This window comes from Mauremys mutica, chromosome 1 (genome assembly GCF_020497125.1).
Source record: "Mauremys mutica isolate MM-2020 ecotype Southern chromosome 1, ASM2049712v1, whole genome shotgun sequence".
In the NCBI taxonomy this organism is placed as follows: Eukaryota; Metazoa; Chordata; order Testudines; family Geoemydidae; genus Mauremys; species Mauremys mutica.
Genome location: NC_059072.1, coordinates 239,723,477 through 239,748,050, shown reverse-complemented (window position 1 = coordinate 239,748,050; position 24,574 = coordinate 239,723,477). Strand labels below are relative to the sequence as shown.

Genomic DNA, 24,574 nt, shown 5'->3' with positions numbered 1-24,574 from the left:
ACCAGGTGGATCCCTGCATCCAAGTGGAACCCTGCTCACCATGCAAATTACATTGTAGGATCATGGCTTTAAAAATTACATACCTGTCTGAAAACATCATACCTACTATTGTATTATTGAATTCTGAAATCAATGGTGTGCCACATAAGCACAAGGGTCCACTCACCTGCTCCATGTTGCAGGACTGGGGCCCAAGTTGACTATGTCTCTTGTGTGGAAGGGGGCTCTGGGCTGATCCTGGGGCAGGGGGTTGGGGTGCTGGATGGGGTTTGGGGTGCAGGCTTTGGGAGGGAGTTTGGGTGCAGTAGGGAGCCCAGGGGTGGGGCAGGGAGTTGGGGTGCAGGTGTTTTGGGGTGCAGGCTCTGGCTACGCGGCAGTTACTTTGGGCGGCTCCTGGGAAGTGACCGGCATGTCTGGCTCGTAGACTCAGGGGCAGCCAGGTGGCTTGGTGTGCTGTCCTGCCTGCAGGCACTGCCCCTGCAGCTCTCATTGGCCATGGTTCCTGGCCAATGGATCTGCGGAGTTGGCGTTCAGGGTAGAGGCAGTGTGCAGAGACCCCCTGGCTGCCCCTGCACCTAGGAGCTAGAGGGACATGCCGGCCCCTTCTGGGAGCTGTGTGGACCCAGGGCTTGTAGGGAGCCTGCCTTAGTCCCGCTACGCCGCTGACCAAATTTTTAGGGGCCTAAAATCTCCCGGATTGGCTTCAATAGCCACCAGGAGATCGAGGCCCGTTCTGGGAAATTCCTAGCCAATCCGGGAGGGTTGGCAGCCCTAGCAGCACCCTATGCTATGGGGAGTGAGGATCATGGTGCTTCTCCACTACTGGAGGTTGGGAGTGGGAGCAGTACAGAAGACAGCACAGGCAATTTTTGCAATAATTCCTGTGATACGTAGAGGGGTTTGTCACAGCCCTAGCACCTGGAGTCACGTTATCAGTGGTGGCACTTGGCATAGAGACTGAGCAATTGGCAAGGCCACACACAGCTCAAGGAGCCCTAGCGTTGCCAACTTTCTAGTTGCACAAAACTGAACATCCTTGCCCCGCCCCTACCCCACCCCTTCTCTGAGTCCCAACCCCCACTCCCTCCCCCTATGTCACTTGCTCTCCCCCACCCTCACTCACTTTCACCAGGCTGAGGCAGGGAAATGGGGTGTGGGAGGGGGTGAGGACTTGGGCTGGGGGTGCAGGCTTTGGGATGGGACCACACATGAGGGGTTCAGGGTGTGGGAGGGGGCTCAGTGCTGGGGTAGGGAGTTGGGGTACTGGAGGGGGTGCAGGCTCTGGGAGGGAGTTAGAGTTCAGGATGGGGCTCAGTCCTGGGGCAGAGGATTGGGGTGGAGAAGGGGATACAGGGTGCAGGGTCTGGCCGGATGGCGCTTATTTTGGGCAGCTTCCGGAAGGGGCCAGCATGTCTGGTTCCTAGGCTCAGGGGCAGCCAGGCCGCTCTGCGTGCTGCCCATGCCGCACCCACAGCTCCCATTGGCCACGGTCCCTCGCCAATGGAAGCTGCGGAGCCGGCACTTGGGGTGGGGGCAGCATGTGGAGCCCCCTGGCTACCCCTACGTGTAGGAGCTGGAGGGGGCACATGCTGCTGCTTTCCGGAGCCACAGGGAGGCTGCCTTAGCGTCGGGCCCCCGCTGCGCCACGGACCGGACTTTTAACGGCCCCGTCGGCGGAGCTGACCGGAGCCGCCAGGGCCCTTATCAACTGGGCGCTCCAGCCGCAAACCAGACACCCGGCAACCCTACGGGCCCTGATGTAATATTACTGCCCCAAATCCCCGTCACTGGCTTGAGCCAGGCCTGTGCCACACCCCTGCTGGCCCCACTGGGGACCCAACGCCCCGCAGCGGGCGAGCCCCGCCGGCGCGGCCATTTCCCCTCCGCCCGCCAGGGGGCGCGCGGCCGCATTCCACGCCGGGCTCGTGCGGCTCTTCTTTTCGGAGGAGGGGCCCAGCCCGGCCGCTTCCAGGACGCTCTGGCAGCGCTCGCGCCCCCGCCCCCCGCCCTCGGGTTCAGCCAACGCGGAAGCGGAAGTTCCCCTCGCAGGGGTTTGTGGGACGCCGGGGAGCGGGGCGGACGTTCTGTTTTCTTTTGGGTCCGACAGAGCCGGCGGCGGCGGCGGGTTGGAGGCCAGAGACCGAGGCGGCGGGTGAGTCAGTCCCGGGGGCGGGGCTCGTGACCCTCCCGCTCGGAGCGCAGGGGGAGAGTTGTGACCTTTGACCCCCCCTCCCCAGCTCCTTCTGTCGGGGCTCGGGGGCGGGGGCTGCGCGGCCGGGGGCTCCCCTGGGAAGGGAGCAGCAGTCGCTGACCCAGGCTGCGGCCTCCCCCCCGCCCGGCGCCGGCCTGCGCAGCCCGTGGGGGCGCGGGCGCGTTTCAGCTCCGTGCGCAGGGCGAGGCGGCGCGTCACCCGCCCGTGCGCGGCTCTTGCGTGTCCCTGTGGCAGGGAAACGCTCCGTGGGTGTTTCCCTGCTGTGCAGAGTGCGGGGGCGGGGGAGAGTCAGGCAGTGATGAGCCACTGACCATAGTAGCGGTTGAGTCAAAAAGTTAAAGCTTCTGTCGTGGTTCAAAGACAGATTTTCAATATCATATGTCAAAATATACAAAGTAATTAGCTGCGAAAGCAAATTCTAATAAGGAGCCTGCCTTAGCCCCGCTGCGCCCGCTGACTGGAGTTTTCATGGCCCAGTCAGTGGTGCTGACCAGAGCCGCCAGGGTCTCTTTTTGACCAGGCGTTCTGGTGGAAAACGGACACCTGCCGACCCTAAGGGGCCCTGATGTAACATTTCTGCTCCAAATCCCCTTCATTTTATTTAGCCTGGCCTGTGTCACGTGTGCAAGTCCCACTGTGGACCCAACACCTAGTAGGTTTTCATTTAGCATTTTTCTTCTTTTGCCTGGCTGAAAATTTGTCTTGCCTCGATGGAAATATTTTTTTTCATAGGTATGTGTGTGCAAGGTGAAATAGGAGTTTGACATTTACTGATAAAAATCAACTTTTTCCAAGTCTGTTTATATGTTATGAATTATAATGGTTGTGTTTGTAAATCTCTGGCAGATCTGTGGATGGTTATATGTATGAGCTCTAGCTTTAAAATTATCTTATGTTGTGGCTAAAACTCACAAATGTGATTTTAGGAAGTATGTTCTGTTGCCTATTGATTCTACCAGCTCTTACCCCTCCCCCATTTATGGCCCTAGTAATCAAATGGGGATTTGCAGTTGATGTTTACCATCATGTAGAGGGGATCTCACTATATTGAAGATACACTTTGTGTACTTTGTTCAGGTCTGAGCAAGAATTATAAGACTAATTCTTCCCTTTAAATTGACATCTGTTTTTTTTTTTCCCCCCTTCCAGAATAACATCATCTAGTTGAGGATACGGAATTCTTCTTCAAGGCTGGACTGCTGCAGTATAACTGTTGCTAGTTGGCACTCTAGTAATTCTGCTCATGTTAACACTGGGTGACGACATAACTTCCACAGTGCTTCCTCCTGAAGCCTACCTTTCTGTTGAGCCATTGAGTACCAAACCATACTTATTCATATCATCAGCTTTTCAGTTTCCCTGTGGATATAATTGTACTGCTTATGACTGTAGTATTTAAGTCGTGGAACTGAATTCATATATTGTGATGGTTAGAAAACAGTTTATAATGGCAATGCTGTTAATTTTAAATTTCCTAATTGACTCTCATGTCAAGAATCAATGGTTTTACTTGGTAATGTTTAAATCTCAGAACCAGTCAATTATTTACAGATAAGGACCACTTTCCTCAGTTAGTGTTTCCTACAGGTTAAGTGAGTATCCATTTTTCTTAGTGGTTTTATACTTCTTTTTCTGTGCTATGGCAGCTGCTACAATAGTTCATGATGCATCAGAAGCAGTAGAGCTCTGTGCTTCCTATGGCTTATACCTTAAACCCATTACAAAAATGTCTATCAGCGTGGCACTTCCTCAGCTCAAGCAACCAGGAAAATCCATTTCCAACTGGGAAGTGATGGAAAGACTAAAGGGAATGGTGCAAACTCATCAGTTTTCCACACTACGGATTTCCAAAAGCACCATGGATTTCATCCGTTTTGAAGGAGAAGTTGAAAACAAGAGTTTGGTTAAGTCCTTTCTAGCATGCCTTGATGGCAAAACAATAAAACTTAGTGGTTTCTCTGACATTTTAAAAGTTCGTGCTGCAGAATATAAAATTGACTTTCCTACTAGACATGACTGGGACTCCTTTTTCCGTGATGCCAAAGATATGAACGAAACTTTGCCAGGGGAGAGACCAGATACCATTCACTTAGAGGGGTTACCTTGCAAATGGTTTGCACTGAAGGACTCTGGCTCAGAAAAACCAAGTGAAGAAGTCCTTATAAAAGTATTTAAGAAATTTGGGGAAATACGTAATGTGGACATACCCATGCTGGACCCATATAGAGAAGAAATGACTGGTAGAAACTTTCACACCTTCAGTTTTGGAGGTCATTTGAATTTTGAAGCTTACGTTCAATATCATGAGTATGCAGGTTTCATCAAGGCCATGAATGCCCTGCGAGGGATGAAACTGATGTACAAGGGTGATGATGGCAAAGCAGTGGCTTGCAATGTAAAGGTGAGGAACTGCAGAGTTATTTTGTAATAGACCTTAAGGGGAAAAAATACTGTTGAATGTCCTTTCCATGTATGAGTTTAACACATTAAACTCTACAGCTGCATTTTATACGGATATCAAGTCAGATTGTTGATGAAGTGACAGCATAAAAACAGTCTCTTGCAACATCCATAGTGGAATTTCAAGAGAAAGGTGTGATGCGTGTCAAATTCTACTTCCCTACAATCATGCACCAAATTAAAAAAAACCCTTAACATTGACATAGCTCTAGGGCTAGGAATAACACAATGAGGGGAGCTAAATATGTCAACTAGGTCTATGTTCTAAATGCCACATTTAATTTCTTAAACAACCAAACAAGCTGTATTTGTAAATATTAACCCATCTCCCCTGGGTCTTACTTTAATATTCCAGCACCACGAATAATTTCAAACAGCCATAATTTATCTTTAAATCAACCTGTTAGAGGTGGATTTTCTCCTCTCCCCACTGCTCTCCCCAAATGTGAAATTCTCTCCAAAAATTACTTTGTCCTGAGGCTCCAGGATATTCAAGATTAATTCTTGCACCAGAAATAGCTTTACTACACAAAAGTATCACAATTTTAAAGTCTCTTTACTCATGGCCTATAGGGCGAGAAATGGGAGCTTTCCAGCTTCCCGGAGGAATACACATTTAACTGTTAACTAGTCCTGGAAGCCCTGGAGTTATTGGTCATGACTTCTTTGTGTGTAGAAAAGTAAACTAGGTTTTTAAATGAGTTTTTAAGAGGTTTTTAATGGTCCCTCTGAAACCTGTAATATTGGATTGATGGTGACTAAGATGCCTAGTATTACAGGCAGTTGTGTGTCAGAGATAGTCCTAATAAAATATTTAAACTCCCTAAAATAGTTTTCCTGTAACAGGAGGCATATACAGGAGACATAAGTAGAAGGGCTTTTTTGGCATCCATTTAGGTTGTCATAGACTTTAAGGCTGGAAGGAACCATCGTGATCATCTAGTCTGACCTCTCACATTGCAGGCCACAGAACCTCGCTCACCCAGTCCTCTTAATAGACCCATAACCTCTGGCTGAGGTACTGAAGTCCTCAAATCATTATTTAAAGACTTCAAGTTGCAGTGACTCCGCCATCTCCACTAGTTTAAACCTGCAAATGACCCAGGCCCTGTGCTGTAGAGGAAGGCAGAACCTGCCCTGGGTTCTCTGCCAATTTAATTCAAGGAAAAATACCTTTTTTAACTCCAAATATAGTAATTTGTTGGGCCCTGAGCATGTGGGCAAGACCCATCAGCCAGACACCTGGGAAAGAATTCTCAGTAGTAACTCAGAGCCCTCCCCATCTAATGTCCCATTTCTGTCCATTGGGGATATTTGTTACTAGCAGTTGCAGATAGTCCACATGCCATTGTAGGCAATCTCACCATACCATCTCCATAAACTTATCAAGCTCAGTCTTGAGGTATTTTGCCCTCACTGCTTCCCTTTGAAGACTATTTAGAACTTCACTCCTATGATAGATACCTTTGTCTAATTTCAAGCCTAAACTTGTTAATGGTGAGTTTATATCCATTTGTTCTTGTGTCAACAGTGGTGCTTAAGTAAAATTATTCCCCTACCTCTCTGGTATTTATCCCTCTGATACATTTATAGAAAGTACTCATATGTCCCCTCAGGCTTCCTTTGGTTAGGCTAAACAAGCCAACCTCTTTAAGTCTCCTCTCATAAAGTAGGTTTTTCATTCCTTTGATCATCCTAGTAGCTCTTCTCTGCACCTGGTACAGTATCTTTATTAGGGCAGGTCTACACTCTGGGGCTAAGGAGACCTAAGTTACGCAACTCCAGCTATGTGAATAACATAGCTGGAGTCGACGTACCTTAGGTCAACTTATTGCGGTATCTGCACCGCACTGGGTCTCCCGTCGACTTACCTTATGCTTCTCGTTCCAGTGGAGTACCAGAATCGATGGGAGAGCAATTGGCGGTCAGTTTAGCGAGTCTTCACTAGACCTGCTAAATGGACCCCCGGTGGATCAGTTGCTGCATGTCGATACCCCTGTAAGTGGAGGCAAGCCCTTAGAAATGAGAGACCAGAGTTGCACACAGTATTCCAGATGAGGTCTCACTAATGCTTTGTATAATGATAATGATACGAACACTTCTCTATCTCTACTGGAAATACCTTGCCTGATGCATCCTAGAATTGCATTAGCCTTTTTTGCTGCTGCATCACATTGGCAGCTCATAGTCATCCTTTGATCAATCAAAACACCCAGCCTTTTACCTCCTCTGTAACTTCCAACAGGTAAGTCCCCAGGTTACAGCAAAAATTCTTGTTAGTCCTTAAGTGCATGATCTTGCACTTTGCGCTGTTAAATTGATCCCATTGCTAAGACTCCAATTTTCAAGGTCCAGTTACCTTTTGTAAAATCATGTTGTATTTTATCCCAATTAAAGTTTACCTCTTAAGTCCTTAACTACTTTCTCTTTCAAAATGTGTTCCAACACCTTGCATATAATTGAGATCAAACTACTTGGCCTGTAATTTCCTGCATCACTTTTTTCCCCCCCTTTTTTAAAAATAGGTACTATATTATAATTCTCCAGACATAGGATATGAACCCTGAGTGTATGGCTTCATTAAAAATCCCTGCCATTGGGCTTTCAATTTCATGTGCCAGTTCCTTTAATATTCTTGGATGGAGATTATCCAGGCCCCTCCATTTGGTTCCATTAAACTGTTTGAGCTTGGCTTCATTAATTTATAATTCCATACCCTCATTTCCATTAGCCACCCCAACCCAACTACCCCTAAACTCTTAATTACACTTATTTAAAAACTGAGACAAAGTATTCATTTAGGTGTTGGGCCATGCCTATATTATCTTTAATCCCCGCCATATCCTCAGTGTGCAGTGGTCCCAATTCTTTTTTCCTTGTTTTCTTATTTATATGACAATAGAACCTTTTACTACTAGTTTTAATTTCCTTTGCAGTGTCCAACTCTGCTTTAATTTTGGCAGTTCTCACTTTCACCCTATACTTTCTGACCTCCAGTACTTAGCTTTCCTTCCTGATCCAGCCCATCTTCTATTCCTTGTAGGCGTCCTGTTTTTTCTTAATATCCTGTTTGAGATGCTTGTTCATCCTGTTTCGTTTGCCACCCTTCACTGCAATTTTTTCCCCCTTGCTTGTGATGCTGGCTTCAGATAGCTTCTGCAACTTTTCCAAGCCTCCTCCACATTAAGATCCTTGAGTTCTTCAGCCTAGTCCACTTTCCTAACTTCCCTTCATTTTTTTAAGTTTGCCCTTTTGAAATGAAGGACCTTACTTGCAGATCTATTTTTGTTTATCCTTCCGTTTAGTTTAAACTGAATTAGCTCATGATCACTCAAACCAAGGTTGTCCCCTGCAGCTGGTTCTTCTCACTATTCACCATATCTAAAATGGAATTACCTCCTGTTGGTTTGGTGACTGTTTGGTGAAGAAATCTGTCAGCTATCACATCCAGGAAAACATGGACTCTACCATTATTAGTAGCATTTGTCCTCCAATATATATCTGGGAAATTAGTCTCCCATAATCTCACAATTCCCAGTAGTATTTATTTCATTAAAAATATTAAGGAGGTATCTATTCATATCCAAATCGGATACTGGGGGTGTGTAGAATACCCCAAGTGCTGTCCCCGGGGACCAATTTGTCACTTTCTTCCCCAAAGTGGTTTTGGCTCAAACGGACTCTTGTTTTATCCATTCCATCATTTCTAATTTCTTGACAGTCTACTCATAAGTAATACACAACGCTATTCCACCACCTTTATCTTTATTTCTGTCTTTCCTAAACAGCACATTCCCTTCAATCCCTGTATTCCAGTCATGACTACAATTCTACCATCTTTCTATTATCCCTATAATATCTGGTTTCACTTCCTGCACCATTAGTTCTAATACCTCCATTTTGTTACCCAGGCTCCTTGCATTGGTGTACAAACATCTTAGTTGTTTCTGCTTGTCTACGCCCAGATTCCTCACCCAATTGGGTACAGTCATTCTACTGTCGGCAGATAGATAGGCGATACTATTGTCATTGGTATTGGCATTATCTTTTCTCTTGATGTCCGTTCTACTCTTTCTCCATTGCTGTATCCTCTTTCTTGATTTTCCTCCTGCTCAATATTAGTATTAGGCATGGATATTACATGAGCATCTCCCAACTATATCCCCAGATTCCTAGTTTAAATCTTTTAATCAGTTGTGCCAGTCTCCACCCCAGAAATCTATTTCCCTGCCTACTCATGTAGAGGGCATTCCATGAGAACAGTCCTCTGTCCGTGAATGACTCCCAGTGGTTCAACATTCCAAAGCACTCCTTATAGCATGGCCTGAGCCATCTGTTTATCATCATCATCTTGTCTCGCCTTCGTTTTCTTCTTCTAGGGACAAGCAGAATCCTACTGAAGATCACCTCGGCCTCCATTTCTTTAAGTGTCTTCCCCAGCCTGTCATAGTCTCCTTTGATGCATTCCAGTGAGAATCTAGCATTATCATTTGTTCCCATGTGAAGGAAAATGAGTCGATTCTTTCCTGCTCCCATTATGATCCCTTTTTAGCCTAAGGTCCATACCCCGTATCTTAGCAACCAGCAGATATGTCATGGGGTCAACTCACCACTTATGGTGCCTCTTTCTGGCTGCTGTGTGGATTAGCTCTTTCCAGGTCTGAGGCCCCCTTCTGCTGCTCGCTGCATGCCCTGTGCCGCTATTTGGCTCTCTCTCACTCTGTGCAACCCAGGGTGCTCTCTTTTTGTGACTTGGGTCTCTGACCACATCACTGTGCATGTTTTCCCTTCTGGAGTATCACTTTCCTTACCAGCAGTTTTAGGCAATCTTCTTTTTCACTGCCCTTATGATGCCACTTCCATGTGCCTGGTGGGGAAACCCAGATCTGCCCTCTACTCTAGTTTCCAGCAGAGGGATCCTCTAATCAGCAGCCGAAGTCTGCATCATCCTGAACCTTTCTGCTTTTTCCCTGAACCTTTACTAATCCTGGCTCCCCCATCTCTGGATTTGCTAGCACACTCTCCCTTCTTCCACTGAGGAACTTCAAACTAATTTCTGTAGTCCCAAACACACCTCCCTTGTCCCAGGGAGTGACTGTAGACAATTTCTGCAGTCCCTTTCTGCTATCAACTCCCTGGCATTATAAATGCCCTTCATGTTCCTGCACAATGGAGTTAATGCTCAGCCTTAATTCCCCCATCTTGCAGCCTAATAGGTTAATTGCCCCCTCTGGCCTACATTAACCTTTTCAGCGTGGGTTCCGGGAGCATACCCCATCACAAGACAGAGCACCTTTCTGTTCTCCAGATTAGCCCTGATCATCTAATTTCTTTGTGTCTGTGCTGGCTGTACATCTCAGATTTACTGATAAAACTTTTTAAGACCACACCGCCAGCGTATTTGTGTATGTGTATATATTTACGAATATAAGTCCCATGCTGAACCTAGGCTATATATTTGTTCAGCACATTCATAAGAAAATTATACAAAATTAAACTTTTAAGAGAGAGTTCCTTTTTTAAAGAAGGGTAACAAGATACAAAATTAAAATAAAAAAATCAGAAAACACCTGTAGAATGAAAATAAATTCAGTTTATATAACTGAGCAGACATCTGAATTGTATTTGAAGTGCAGATATAACCAAAATTTATGATAAATTGTGCTCTCCACCCATTTTTAAACTGTACTTGAAAATTTAATAAAAATACATTTCCATGATACCTAAAAATCTGGCATACATATCTTACTGCTTCTGTCATGATAAAAGGCTTAGGTTTTTGCAGCCACTGCTCCTCAATTAGAATAGCAAGGCTGTTATAACAAATTTGATAGGCCACAATATCAGATAACAGATGTATCATGGGTATATGATGTCTATAGAGACAAGGGCCAATGTTTTAAGCATTAATCTGATGGCTATTTAATGAGGTATAATATTCCCCTACTTTGCAGTTACAGGGGATTGATGTTCATAAGACTATTTAAAATTGAAAATCATGTAGGAGTACCTAAATTTATTATTTTAGGTTAAGCTCTCTAGGATTCACTTTTTCAAATCACAAATACCAGTACTACTTTTGAATAGAAAAACATGAATAAGTTCAATTTCTTTTTTTAATTTGGGTTAGTAAGATTTGCTTTGACATGTTTTAAGTTGGGAGCCATGCACTTACGATTTGGTAATTGAGTGAAATGTGGGCTTTGTTATGAAAAGGAAGTCAGTCAACACTGTGCAGTTCAGAAAGTATCCTTTAAGGTTTAGGGAAAAAGTTCGAATGTGTTGGAGCTACACGTTAAATTGTTTATATACTTCTTACTGGATAAATCCCCAGACTCATGAGTGAAATAATTTTACTTTTCCTCCCATGACAAGACTTGCAAGAACAAGCATAAAAAAATCCCAAAGTCCCTAAACCTTTGTTTTCGGGATGAAGTGAAAGTAAAGCTGATACTTAAATGTACTAGATTAGAATTGGTTTTTGACCTCTTAAACTCATTGTTTCTTAACTGTGCTCTGTAAAGGTTTCCTTTGACTCAACAAAACACCTGAGTGATGCATCAATTAAGAAACGGCAGCTTGAACGTCAAAAGCTTCAAGAGCTTGAACAACAAAGAGAAGAACAAAAACGCAGAGAGAAAGAAGCAGAAGAGAAAAAAAAGGAGGAGGAAAGGTAGATCTAACTTATATCTACATTTTTTAATTTTAATGATGATGATAAAATTCAATAAAACTGCATTTCCTTCCCCTTCTCTCCCTCACATTAGGAATGAATGAGCAATTTGACTAAATTTCAGTCTCTTGCAGGGCTAAAACTTTGGGTCCCCACATTTCTTCATTCCATTCAAAATTAGCAATGTTTAATTTGATCATATTGTAACTTCACTTTCATATGCAGTAGAACTTCAGAGTTACAAACACCAGAGTTACGAACTGACCAATCAAACACACACCTCATTTGGAACCAGAAGTACACAATCAGGCAGCAGCAGTGCCCTCCCCCCAAAAGGCAAATACAGCACAGTATTGTGTTAAATATAAATTACTACAAAAATAAAGGGAAAGCAACATTTTTCTTATGCATAATAAAGTTTCAAAGCTGTATTAAGTCAATGTGCAGTTGTAAACTTTTGAAAGAACAACCATAACGTTTTGTTCAGAGTTACGAACAACCTCCATTTTTCACGGTATTCGTAACTCTGAGGTTTTACTGTACTTTTTTTTTCTCATGCTGCACTAGCAATCATATTTCTAACCTAGAAAAAGTTAATTTTATGAGCAAGATCTTTCCACATATAGAAACAAAAATCCAATCTTATGTTAAAACTGACATACGAAATCAGTTACAAAGTGTTTTGACTAGTTCAGTGAAGATATTAAATGGTCTCTAAGTCTATTATTAATTGACTCAAAATATATTGTTAGTTTTAACTATTCAGTCTTCTAAATCAGAATCCCATTTTTTTCCCCTGTAGACCTCACAGAATTCTCCAAACATAATATTAAAATCCCTTTATCTTGCAACTCTCTACTATTAAACATGTTTTGATCATTTACATTAGTGGTGCGAGCAAATCAGATTCCAAATTCTTAATGCTCTTCTAATTTTAAAATACCTTAGTAATAAAAGGCAGAGTTTTTCAGTTGTTTCAAGAGTTAGTTATGTTTTGCAAATCTTTTGTTTTAAGAGCAGTTTCCCTATAAATTATCTTTAACTGACAGAAAACTGTGGCAGATCCTTACTCTACTTGCAGATTTTAATTTCTGATCCTGTACAATGCAATCTGGAGCTGAGATGACCATCACTAAAATTGAAAGTTTGGTAAATTTATTATAATACCTATAATTTCTTATAATTCTGCACAAAATTATTTTTCTGGACTATTTCAAAAAGTGTTTAAACTAAAATGGATGATTTTGGTAAAATATATACCAATGCTGGTAACAGACATATAAGCTTTTACTATTAAAGATAGTGGGTAAACATCTTCACCTTTGAAAATCCTCATCCACATCAACAGTACTACATGGGCAATTAACAGTGATAAAGTAATGTGTTATGTTTGATTTTTGCTTTGCATGGCTGATCCCATTAGAACATCCCTTCACTTTAAATTCAGCCAATTTAATTTCTGTCGAGTGTTTATTACAAGAACCAGCTAATCTGTTAGACTTCTTTTGTGAATTTCCGTTTTACTTATAAACTGTATTACTGCAGTCTTACACAGAGTGGAAATGACTTTCTTGATTTGTGTTGCATGTGCAATCTGCTTATTTTCCCTTGCTCTGAGATTCTTTACAACAAAGATGATAGAAGCTGTGCTTTTCATTACTTTAGTGCCTAGATAGTTCAGACTTCAATGTTTCCCAACTATTGACAGTATTAGAAAGCAAACTAACTGTTCTGATGACACAGATCTCACAGAAACTTGTTGGCTCTAAATGACAACATACCATGACTGTTGTATATAGTTTGATATAATTCTTTTTTTTTTTAAGTGAGGTTAGTGCTGCTTGTTCCGGATTGACAGTAGTGAGGACTTAAGTCTTCTATCCACAGAAAAGTACAGCATGGGCAAGCTTCCCCACATCGTCCCACCAAGGTGCCTCAACTCTGACCTGGAGGGACCACCTCTAGGGGTGAGAGTAGTTCAGTTTCCATGCCCAATCCAGTCCTCAGTGCTTCTAAGGCGACCAACAAGATTTTCAGTTGTGGTGGATTTTACATGTCAGTGCTAGAAGGAGACATTTCTCTAAGCCCCAGTTGTTGTGCTGCTGTTGTTCCTAGAAGACAGCTGACCAGAATGATAACTATGCATTAGTTCTGAGGAAGGCGGGTTCAGGCAGTGAGCGACACAAAATAAAGTGAGCTAGTTTGATATTTTGATGGAAATGTGCTTCCTAGAGCTGGATAGTTGAAATGTTTAAACTACAATGATTTGGTTTAGCTTGGTCTGTTTTCTAGATAGAAAATTGGAAGACCATGTGCTAATAGTGTGAGTAAATCATTTTATTGACATGGTTCTGCTTTAACAGAGAGAGGTTTTTTTTTCAGGGATGGGATTTACATTTTAGGCTGTGGCTACACTTAGCACTTCAAAGCACTGCCGCGGTAGCGCTGCCACGGCAGCGCTTTGAAGCGCTAAGTGTAGTCAAAGCACCAGCGCTGGGAGAGAGTTCTCCCAGCGCTGTCCGTACTCCACCTCCCTGTGCTCCTAGCGCTGGGGCTTTGACCACACTGGCGCTTTGCAGCGCCGCAATTTGCAGCGCTGGAGAGGGTGTGTTTTCACACCCTGGTGCAGCGCTGCAAATTTGTAAGTGTAGCCAAGCCCTTAGAATGTATTACTAGGAAAAAAGTATGTGTATACATACAATATCTCAGGGATGCCAGGTATATATGGAACATAAATCTGAGGATAGCAAATCATTTCAGCAATTGTATGTTAAGGAAACTGGAGCCCATGCATCAGTGATCTTCTTTTATCATTTAAATGATAGGTAACTCTCCAGGAGCACTGTTCTTCACTCCTTAATGAAGCAAAACTATTGACTTGAAGAGAAATTTTTTCTGAGTAAGGAAGCCAGGTTGTCTAGATCCATTTACTTTTGTCTGGTTAAAGTGGAATTCTTCAGTGGAAGCTGCTGCCTGTTCAGTATTTCTGAAAATCATGCCACTGTTTAGGTGCACATTCTCTTGAAAATCTTGGTCTTTGCTACTATCTACACATTTTTTAATTGATATCTGCTCAAAGTTTTTCTTCTGAAGGATGGATTGCCCAGCCAACTGACTCAAAATGACTGTATTCTAATTTGATTTTACTTGTGTTGGTTCCTAAAACATCTCGTATTTAAAGTTTTGCTTATCCCTAGAACAGTCTGTCTGATGTCAGTTTAGTTTTGCGTTGGAAGGGAAATATTTAAAGATGTTCACTGAATGCATATGTGATGTTTGCTGCTTCTGTCTAGCTGTCAGCAATCAATAAGACCTGTCTTTCCTGAAAAAAATAACAAAAACCTGTATTTTAAACTTAAATTGTAATACAAGTCAAAATCCAAAATCCTGTCATGTCTAATGTACAAATTAATCACTCGTAGGAAACAGAAGGAACTTGAAGAACTTGAGAGAGAGAGAAAAAGACAAGAGAAGTTACGCAAAAGAGAACAGAAACAGAAGGATCGTGAAGCTCGTAGAAACAAAAAGAAACTTGAAAAAATGCAAGCAGAAGAGCAGAAAAAACTGCAAGAGAAAATAAGACTAGAAGAGAGAAAGCTCCTGTTGGCACAAAGAAATCTTCAGTCCATTCGACTAATTGCCGAACTGCTTAGCAGAGCAAAGGTAACTTTGGAAAGCTGTCTTTTTCATATTATTTCAAGAGCTAACAAAAATGAAAACTGGTAGATTAAAATTTTAACTGACTTACGTGTTCACAAGCCAGACCACTTAGCTATTACATGCACCAGCAGTCAGCCCTCTGAATAGTATGGATTGTGAACTCACAAGAGCCTGTCTTGAAGCCATAGGATGTTTGCTGAGACATCTGTTCCCTAGGAAGGCAGGGGTGGAGTAAAAAGAGAGCCTGAAATTATTGACCTGAATAACATTATGCATCAGTTGAGAAAAGAGACCTGCCCACTACTTTGAGATCCAAGAAAGAAATGTGCGGAAAACATGGCATAGAGAACTGAGCAAGGGATTAAGACAGAGGATACCAAGTTTGAATTTTGGCTTTGCCACTGCTCACTTGTGGCCTTGAGCAGTTCACTTAACTGCTCTCTTTCCCATTTATTAAGTGGGGATTATTGTGGTTTCTTTTGCTAATGTTTGAAAAGTACTTTTGAAAAAGCATGTGTAACAATATTACAAAAATACAAATATCTGTTATCCACTGACAGCGACGGTGACGTGTCAAATCATGTCTGAGTCTACAGTCGTCAACATTGTTTCCATGTGTTCCCTAAACAGGACACAATATTGTCTTTTTCTTGAAAAAGTCATAATCGCAGGTATTTTGGATTAATGGCTAATGTTTAGTAACTGTTTTCAGTAAGCAGTAATGCAACAGTCTGTGGCAATGCACAGCTTTGTCTCTTGCTGCCATCATGCATCAGGGGTGTTTTAATCTGTATATTAGCATAAATGTAGTGTTAACATTTTAACACAGCATTCCTTTCCATCTATCACATCATCATATGTACATCACCCTAGTAATTCCTGAGTTCTTGTTCCCCATTGAGTAGAGTCTAATTAAATACTCCCACTCCACGTGAAATAATGCTTAGAGAATTTTTATAAGATTTTTCCTTCAAAAAAACTCCAAAGCTAGATTCTTATAGTCCAGGGGTAGGCAACCTATGGCATGCGTGCCGAAGGCGGCACGCGAGCTGATTTTCAGTGGCACTCACACTGCCCGGGTCCTGGACACCGGTCCAAGGGGCTCTGCATTTTTTTTAAACGAAGCATCTTAAACATTTAAAAAACCTTATTTACTTTACATACAAGAATAGTTTAGTTATATATTATAGACTTATAGAAAGAGACCTTCTAAAAATGTTAAAATGTATTACTGGCATGCGAAACCTTAAATTAGAGTGAATAAATGAAGACTCAGCACACCACTTTTGAAAGGTTGCCAACCCCTGTTATAGTATGTTCATCACTGTGATATAAAAAGTTGTTTAGATGTTACTGCATTGTGCACTGAATCAGTACCTGAGAATATCAATGATTGCACCATTTTCTGTGCATAGCTGTCTTTCCCTTCATATATCTAGGGTAAAACTTGCAAAGGACTGAACTAAGCCTCTTTTGTTCAGCAGCAAAGCAAGGTAAATGTAATATTTAAATAACACACTATTTTGCTGATTGTATTAGTCATTTACGTACTTAACAGAATAAAAACTTCATTTTTTTAAATTTACCTGAAGCATCTAAACCCATTCAATCCTTGAGTTTTGTGACTGCCAACAAAAACACTAATCCTAATGCTGATTACTGTATCATTGAACCTGTCCACTGGGAACTGGATTGAGCTCAACTCATTTGATATAGATTCCTGAATAGTTGTTGGATAGTAATGATTTTTGCTCATATTGGGTTCTGGCGAGTAACTTGGAGACAAAAAGTACCAAGTCCCATTACCAGTTGCTGAGCTGGCTGCTTTTTCATTTCAGCTTTATTTGTTGAACAATTTCCTTAGTGCACAGAGTTATGTAAATATTTTTTTTAATGGTTTTCTTTTTTACAGGCTTCCCTTGTATATGAAAAATTCTAATGTCTTTAACAGATTTTTGGGAGACATAAGCACATCTATAAACTTCCTTTCTCATCCATTTTCTCCTGCCACCTCAATGTCTTTCAGGCAGTAAAGCTTCTGGAGCAGGAACATAATGAAGAAAGAGTCCGTCTTCAGGAGTTGGAGGAGAGACGAAGGCTGCAAGAGGCTGAACTCAGACGTGTAGAGGAGGAAAAAGAGAGAGCACTTGGACTGCAAAGAAAAGAGAAGGAGCTAAGGGAGAAGCTATTAAGCAATCTCCTGAGCAAGAAAACAGATGACACACATCAGAGTAAGGAGGAAACTAAGGTATCTCAGTCTGGCCTATTGAAAACTGTTGTGGGTGGTCCACAGATTGTGTCATCCAGCTGTATAACATCTACCTCGGTACAGTCCATTATGGGTAAACCAAATCAGGTCTATCAGAGGGAAGTAATATCCAATGAAAGTGTGAACTCTCAATCCAAGTATTTAAATGGAAACCTTCACAAGGAAGCTAATGTTAAGGAAAGCAAGACACTTAATTTTAATAGCACAGACAGTTGTTCTGATAAAAGGAGTTCAGGTGTGCTTTCTTGTATTCCTGCCAATAACCAGCAACACAAGAGTACGCCAAGCTATGACCAGAATGCGTGCAGGAAGGACTTATCCTCTGAGCAAGGCAAATGTAACAGAGAGCCAAGTAAGGGGAGGAGCCATTCATGTAGTGACACAAGTGTTGATAATAGCAAAGATAAAAAGGAAAGGAGCAAACACAGAAGAGACTTGAGTAGTGAAGATGAAAAATATATGAAAGAAAGAAGACTCCATAAATACCCTAGCAAAAGTCGCAGCCCTCACCGAAGAAGCTTAAGCCCAGATCGCACCCAGCATAAGAGGGCCTTGAGTACTGAGAGTAGACAAGATAAGAAAGAGAGAAGTCATGGTCACAAAAGCTTGAGCAAGAAACGAAAGCACCGAAAGAGATCATTGACTAAGCAAAGAAGTCCTTGGAGTAGGTAATAAAGGAATTTGCCTTCAAAAAAGGCTATTACAGGACAGATCAAGGCCAGAAAGTTCTGAAGTAGATCTCATCTGTGTGACTACTGTGGGGAAAAAATGAAGTTGCTGTTTGGTGAATCTAGTTCATGGAACCAAGATACGGATAACTAGATTTTGATGTTTCTTTATGATCTGTTTTGTCTCCTTTTTTATATTATGACAGTGCTCTAGATTTAACCAACCTAACTTGGTTTTCATTAGTTTTCATTTTCTGAATCTTTTGATTAGATCGCTTAGTTTCTAATGTCTGCAATCATAACATCCTCTGAATTAGGAGAGATATAGGTGTCAGTTATCAGGATTCCAGTCTTGGCAAGTTATTGTGTACAAAATATTTGATTACAAACCTTTCCTTATGCACTCAATGAAAAAACATGTAGCAAAGCAGAATTTTTGCTAATTGAGCCAGGGGGCAGTATTTTTTTATGAAATTTGGAAGTGACCATAATATTTACAGAATATCTTTTAAACTGTGCTGCAATGCCTCCATTGTTTTTTGAAGTGTATTTACTTTGTGGAAAACCATAAGGCCCAAATGATCATGGCATCTAATGCCACTTATACATTTCAGAATTCTTTTCTGTTTCAGAATAGGTGCACTGTTATGCTTTTAGAACACCAGGAAATATTCAAAAATGGCCAGAAAGCTGCTCTGTCATGTCTTTAAAATGTTTTGGCTGTTTCTAATTATTTAAAATGGTATGGAAACAGTTACATTTATGTTTCAAGTACATACAGATGTGTTGTTTTTTGAAAAGGGGCCTTCTTGCTAAATTATATTTTACTTGCAATGTTCAGATTCAAGGATGCAATTTATCTAGTTAAAAATAATTTTTTATAACATTTTGCTTCTAAAACTGAAGCTCAGGAATCTTAAAACAGCTTGTAACATGAAGGTGAAAGAACAGTTTAGTTTTCATTTTTATGGTAAACTTGAAAAATCTATTTCCAGAGAACCCAAATTGCTGTTTTCATATGTCAGTACATTAAAAATTTGCAAAAGTACTATATTAAAACTTGCTTTGTTTGTGACATTTGTTTTGAAAAAAATATTTGAAGTCGTGGTTCATTAATGAAATTGACCCATCTTTTGAGATATCCCTGTAATTCTCCACTATATTGAATGAGATCACTAACTTTGTAGTGTTAGTTTTGGGTCAGAACTTATGATATATGGCTACTTCCTGGAGACTACACAAAATGAAAACACTGGTGTGCAGCCCAGTGACTTCCCCCAGCTGGTGGTTTCTACCAACCTGCTCTTGCAGAGCTCTGTGTAAGGGGTTAGATTTTCTTATAGCCTGAGTCTGCTGAAAACTTTTCACCTTCCCCTCAGTTCTAGCTGCTGAAAAAGGAGCATTTCCCCAATCCTCTGCATTTTCATTGCCACGTGGCTACTGTACCCCAGCCCTAGGCTTTTTTAGACTTCCTTCCCGCTGAATAGCTCCTGTACCTTTGTCATCTGTTTTTTAGAGCTGGGCAAATAACTGATTTTATTTTTCATTCCCTGGGAGTTCTGAAAAATAAAATTAAAATTAAAATAAAAAATAGTTCAGGCTCAATGGAAACGGATTTTTTTTTAATTTTTGGGTGGATCGAAAAAATTTCACATTGGTTGAATGAAACATTTTGTTTTGGGGCATTTTAAAAAGGTGTGTGTTTGGGGGTGGGGGGTGGGGGGTTAAGCAAGAAAAATGGTGGCCTAGATTAAAAAACAGTGGTAGCAGTGGTGCCCACCTTATAACCTATAGCCTAGAGGATAGGGCACTCACCAAGGATGTTGGGGGAGATTGGAATCCCTGCTCCTGAGCAGGGATTTGAACCCAAGTCTCCCTCTCCCAGATGAGCACCTTGACCTCCGGGCTATTGGTTATTCTGGAGTGAGTCTCTCGATCTCTCCTGTTGAAGCAGTTCCACTTTGCATAAAATATTTCAGTAGTGATAGGAGCAGAGAGAGAGTGTGTGAGATTCTATAGTCTGGTGGTTAGGTCACTTATGTGGGAGGGGGAACACCTGGGTTCCAGTTCCTGTGCCAAAAAATATTTATTTATACAGAGTGGAACAGCTTCAACAGTAGATCGAGAAAGACCCTTCCAGAATCTCTCATAGCCTGGTGACTAGGGTACTCAAAAGGGTGGGTGGGTGGGGATTAGGATAATCTGTGTGTGTGATGGTGGTGGTGGTAGTGGTAGTGTCAGGAGATATTTGGATTCAAGTGCCTGCCCCTAAGCAGAAATTTGAGCCTGAATCTTCAACATTGCAGGTGTGTGGGCTAAAGTTTAAAAGGGGGGCAGTGATGCTGCTACTACTACCAGTGGTTTTGTGACCAGTGCCTACATCCCCTTGTGAATCTAGCTTAAAAAAATAATAAATGATTCATTTTGACATTTCCCAAAAAAACCATTTTGTTTCATCTGAAACAATTTACCAAAATAGACACAGATTCCCAAAATGTTTCAATTGACCCAAATCTGCGTATTTTGGTGAAAGAAGTTTTGTCCAAAAAATATATGCTCAGCTCTGGTTAGCTTTTTCACTTCCCCAACTAGCAAAGTAAATGTTGCAGTTCTTGTCAGATTAACGACTGAACGTTAATCTGATTAGCACTAGTGAAAGATAACAATAGTCAACTTTTTCTCTTGATGCTTGGCAAAGACATGAGTAGAAACAAAGGCCTTGCCCCATTGTCTGAAGTAATCTGTCAGAAGCTTTGTTGCTTCATCTAGGAGCCATAAAAGAGGTGCCAATTGAATACAAGGAAAGAGGCTTCTACTTCCTGGTTTCCTTATGTCTTCGTCTTATTCTAGACCTGAGCAAACTCAGCAATTTACATACACCTTCTCAGGTTCAGAATGGTACCCCTTCTCTCCCATTATTCTGTCACTTCACGCTCCGGACGGTTTAAGGGCTCTTGACTTCCAGGATGCATACTTCAATATAACGATCCATCTAGCCCCAGGAAGTACCTGAGATTTACAGTACCTGAGGTAGTGAGTACCTGAGGTAGTCATGACCAGTACAGGATGCAAGCCATTCAGATTCTGCACATCAGCAAGCGTTTTTACAAAAGGCCTAGCAGTGGTAGCAGTGTTTACCTAGATGGTTGGTTGATCTGAGGCAGGTCCCAGCAGGAGACAGACAGCCCTAGAGTACGTCCTCTCCTTGTTCACCAGCTAGGTCTCCTTGTGTGCTGTGAAAAATTCTCACCCCATCACAAATAAGAATTCAGAGGGACCATGATCAACTCTGTCAGGGAAAGGCTACGTCCCAGAGGACAAGTTCCAGTCTCTCCAGCCACTAAAAAATGACCTAAAGTGAAGTCTGATGTTGAATACTTGCCTCGGACTAGTAGGCTACAAGTCAATGTGTATATCTGTAACACCGATTGCCAAACTTCTCCTGTGGTCCCTGTAAGTGTTGCAGCTTCCCCATTATACCCTCTCACAGGCATCTGAGGAGATGGGGTAAATGTGTGGTTCTTGAGGACACTGCTTTTCAAAAGCAGCCAATCTCATGTGCATAAGGCACATGCATATCTACATTGGGCTCCACATTGACTATAACATATTGAATAAACACATTTACTCTAGGATAAGTAACTGTTCTTTGCTCAGAATCAGTTGTGTATCACAACGCATTTGCTGGTGACGTAGTGTCTTTAGCTTTCAAATCAGATGTCATTGGATCCCAATGGAAACTAAAACAGGTTTCGGAAATCATGTTCCCAAATTTAAAAAACCTGATTAATTTTTTGCATCCACTAAAAGTGTTTTGGTAGCAATAGATAAATTGTTCTATGTGAAATCTTACAGATTTCTTTAAAAATAAATCTCTGACAAAATCTCATCACTTTAACAGGCAAGACTGACTTTCAAGAGCAGTCTGATTAAAATCTGGTACTATTTCTGTGATTTTTCTACTGAATTAAAGTAGTCTTGGCAAGTGACTTCATGTTCATATAATCAGAAAGATATTTACTTAATCTATTATCCTTTGCCAGCTGTAGTGGCTTTAAAATAGATACTCCTGTTCACTGTAGTTTAATCTCTCTGATCAACAGGCTCTTAGCCTAATTAACATGTACTGCTTACACTCCAAAGCACTGGGTTTTTTTGTTTTTTTTTTTCCATTTTAAATGTGAAATGAACATTGCTGATATGTCAAGAATGCCAAGAGTAATGGATCTTTTTAGCTTTCACTGCAGGTATGTCTGTACATTAACAAGTAGTTGCAAATCAGTTTTGAAACAATTTAAAATATAAATAACTTACTACTTTGGGACAGGGAGTTTCAGTGTCAAAGAGATGCATTACTGCAATAAAGCAAACTGTAAACTGTTGCCTGATTTAGGATGTTAATCATATTAATTTGGATAGTATGGGTTATAGGCTTGCCAATTTGTTTGATTAGAAGATAATGTTTTTGTTCTGAATTAGGCTCCACAGAATTTACAAAGGACCCTCAGGAGTATGACAGAAGCTTATACTGAGACAGATATAAGGTTAAAGACTTTTTATTAAGATTAATGAAGTAGTAATTAAACGGTAAAATAACTAGCGTTACAAAGTTACAATTGTATTACTGCTATTTAAAAGATACATATGATATTATGTTATTATATGCTACAAAGCTTTGGTTAATATACTCACACCCTTCCTTGATAACCTGGTGGAGAGAGAGAGACACGGGACCGGCCTCACCTTTGGTGATTTAGGTTCCTTAATTTCTGAGTGAGAGGTGCAAAGCTTAGAAGAAGCTAGAGCTAAGAGCTATCAAAGCTAACTTAGAGTTTACTTATCTAACTTAACCTTAAAATTAAACCCTAATAAAACTAAGAACAAAAGCTTAGGGAAACCAAGCTTAGCTTAGTTCCTTTGGAACTTAGAAAGCTTAAGAAAAACAAGTACAGCCTATTTACTCTAGCAAGATGGGTTACCTCTTTTATAGGGCACAGGTGCCTGAAATCCTTTTTTCTATGCCCAAACTTTATTTTTTACCCACAAAAATGTTAGGGTACACTTACTTCAGAGGCTACTATGTTTGTACGAATTGATGACATGTACACACATATTAATGACATTAGATTATACACACGGTTATTTTTGTTCTCACAGTTCTTTTGGTTCTTTTTTTGTGGTGTACCTGTTAAGTCTGAGGGTACAGACTTGGAAACCGCCCATGCCATTCTACCATTATCTAGTTGTCTAGGTGAGAGGTCTTAGACATATGTGTGGGTGCTGACTTTGCTATCTGGGTGAAAGGTTCCAGACATAGTTTCGCTAACATGGCTTTAGCTTAATGTACAGGATATGGCCTGTAGGTCCCTTGCATTACAGCCAAACTTACTTTCATATAAATTTATAAACCTATTACAATAAACCAAATACTTAAACTAGAAGAAAAGATATATATAGAGAGAGATATATATAGAGATATAGATATATGTTAGTTTAAGTGGTAGAAGAATCCATGGTACAACAGTATTATCCCTTCCCTGTGAGGGGTAAGTGAGCAGCAATGTCCCATGCAGCAGGGCTCAGGTGAGCCGTGACATCAGGCAGCTCAGGCCAGCCCCACATGTGGGAAGGCGGGGCCCTTTCAGGCCAGCCCTGTTTGAGGGGAGGGGGTGAGCAGTTCAGGCCAGCTCCAGGGAAGGTTGGGAAAGCCCCGCATGGTGTCCCATTTGGGAAATATCACTAAAGCCAGTACAGGCAAAGGAGCTGAGATTTTACAAAGTCAGGCACTGCCTTCCTCCACTCCCGAAACTCAGGCCTTGGCTACACTTGAGAGTTACAACATAATAAAGCCGCCCACAGTGCTGTAACTCACTCCCCGTCTACACTGGCAAGGCACATACAGCACTGTATATCCGTACCTACAGCGCTGCAGGTACTCCACCTCCCCGAGAAGAATAACAGCTGCTGCGGAGTGGCTGAGATGCTGGTGCTCCAGTGTAAATGGGGAGAAACCTTATTACGCAGTGATTGACCTCTGGAAACTCCTCGTAATCCTTTTAAGTGAAAGTTCCTCTCCTTGATTTGTTGTGATGCCTCTCTTTGTTTTGTTGTGAACTCCAGGCTCCGGGAGCTGCTTATCAAAAAAACAAACATAGCTACTGTTTGCTGTGAATGAGTAGAGGCAGGCGGGGGGGCTCCCTTTGGAACGCCTACAGTTAGTGTTTGCTTGAAGAGAGAGGTGGCGTGCGCGGGGGGGGGAGGAGGGAAAGGGTCAGTTTTGGCGAATGGCTGCTTATCTGGTCCGTGAGGAAAAAAACAAACAGCTGCTGTTTGCTTTCAGTGAGTGAGAGAGGGATGGAGGAGGGAGGGGGGTTGGAACTTGCAAGGCAGGGAGCTGACAGTGTCCACACTCCAAAAATCCACTCTCTCTCTCCCCACACTCCCTGTCACCCTACCCTCCGCCTTTTGAAAAGCATGTTGCAGCCACTTGAATGCTGGGATAGCTGCCTATAATGCACCGCTCCCAATGCCGCTGCAAATGTGGCCACGACAGTGCGCTGGTAGCTATCAGTGTGGCCAGACTGCAGTGCTTTCCCTACTCAGCTGTACGAAGACAGGTTTAACTCACAGTG

The 24,574-nt window shown here is 41.9% G+C and overlaps 1 protein-coding gene across 2 annotated transcripts; it reads left to right on the top strand.

The window, feature by feature from the left end:
• Positions 1–2,026: 2,026 nt before the first annotated feature.
• AKAP17A (A-kinase anchoring protein 17A) lies at positions 2,027–19,443 on the top strand. Of its 2 annotated transcripts, none has more exons than XM_045004450.1 (5): positions 2,027–2,152; positions 3,362–4,613; positions 11,197–11,345; positions 14,768–15,008; positions 17,032–19,443. In XM_045004450.1, the coding sequence occupies exons 2-5, from the start codon at positions 3,852–3,854 to the stop codon at positions 17,944–17,946; spliced, it is 2,067 nt and encodes a 688-aa protein (XP_044860385.1). In that variant the 5' UTR covers positions 2,027–2,152; positions 3,362–3,851; the 3' UTR covers positions 17,947–19,443. The 2 variants fall into 2 exon arrangements, with proteins under 2 accessions (XP_044860385.1, XP_044860376.1); XM_045004441.1 differs by lacking the exon at positions 2,027–2,152 and adding an exon at positions 2,636–2,944.
• The last annotated feature ends 5,131 nt before the right edge of the window (positions 19,444–24,574 follow it).

Excerpts from the sequence above, each read along its gene's own strand:
- AKAP17A (XM_045004450.1), top strand. The coding sequence starts at position 3,852 with ATGGCAGCTGCTACAATAGTTCATGATGCATCAGAAGCAGTAGAGCTC. Across the intron at positions 11,346-14,767 it reads AAAAAAAAGGAGGAGGAAAG|GAAACAGAAGGAACTTGAAG; the intron begins GTAGATCTAACT and ends AATCACTCGTAG. Across the intron at positions 15,009-17,031 it reads AACTGCTTAGCAGAGCAAAG|GCAGTAAAGCTTCTGGAGCA; the intron begins GTAACTTTGGAA and ends AATGTCTTTCAG.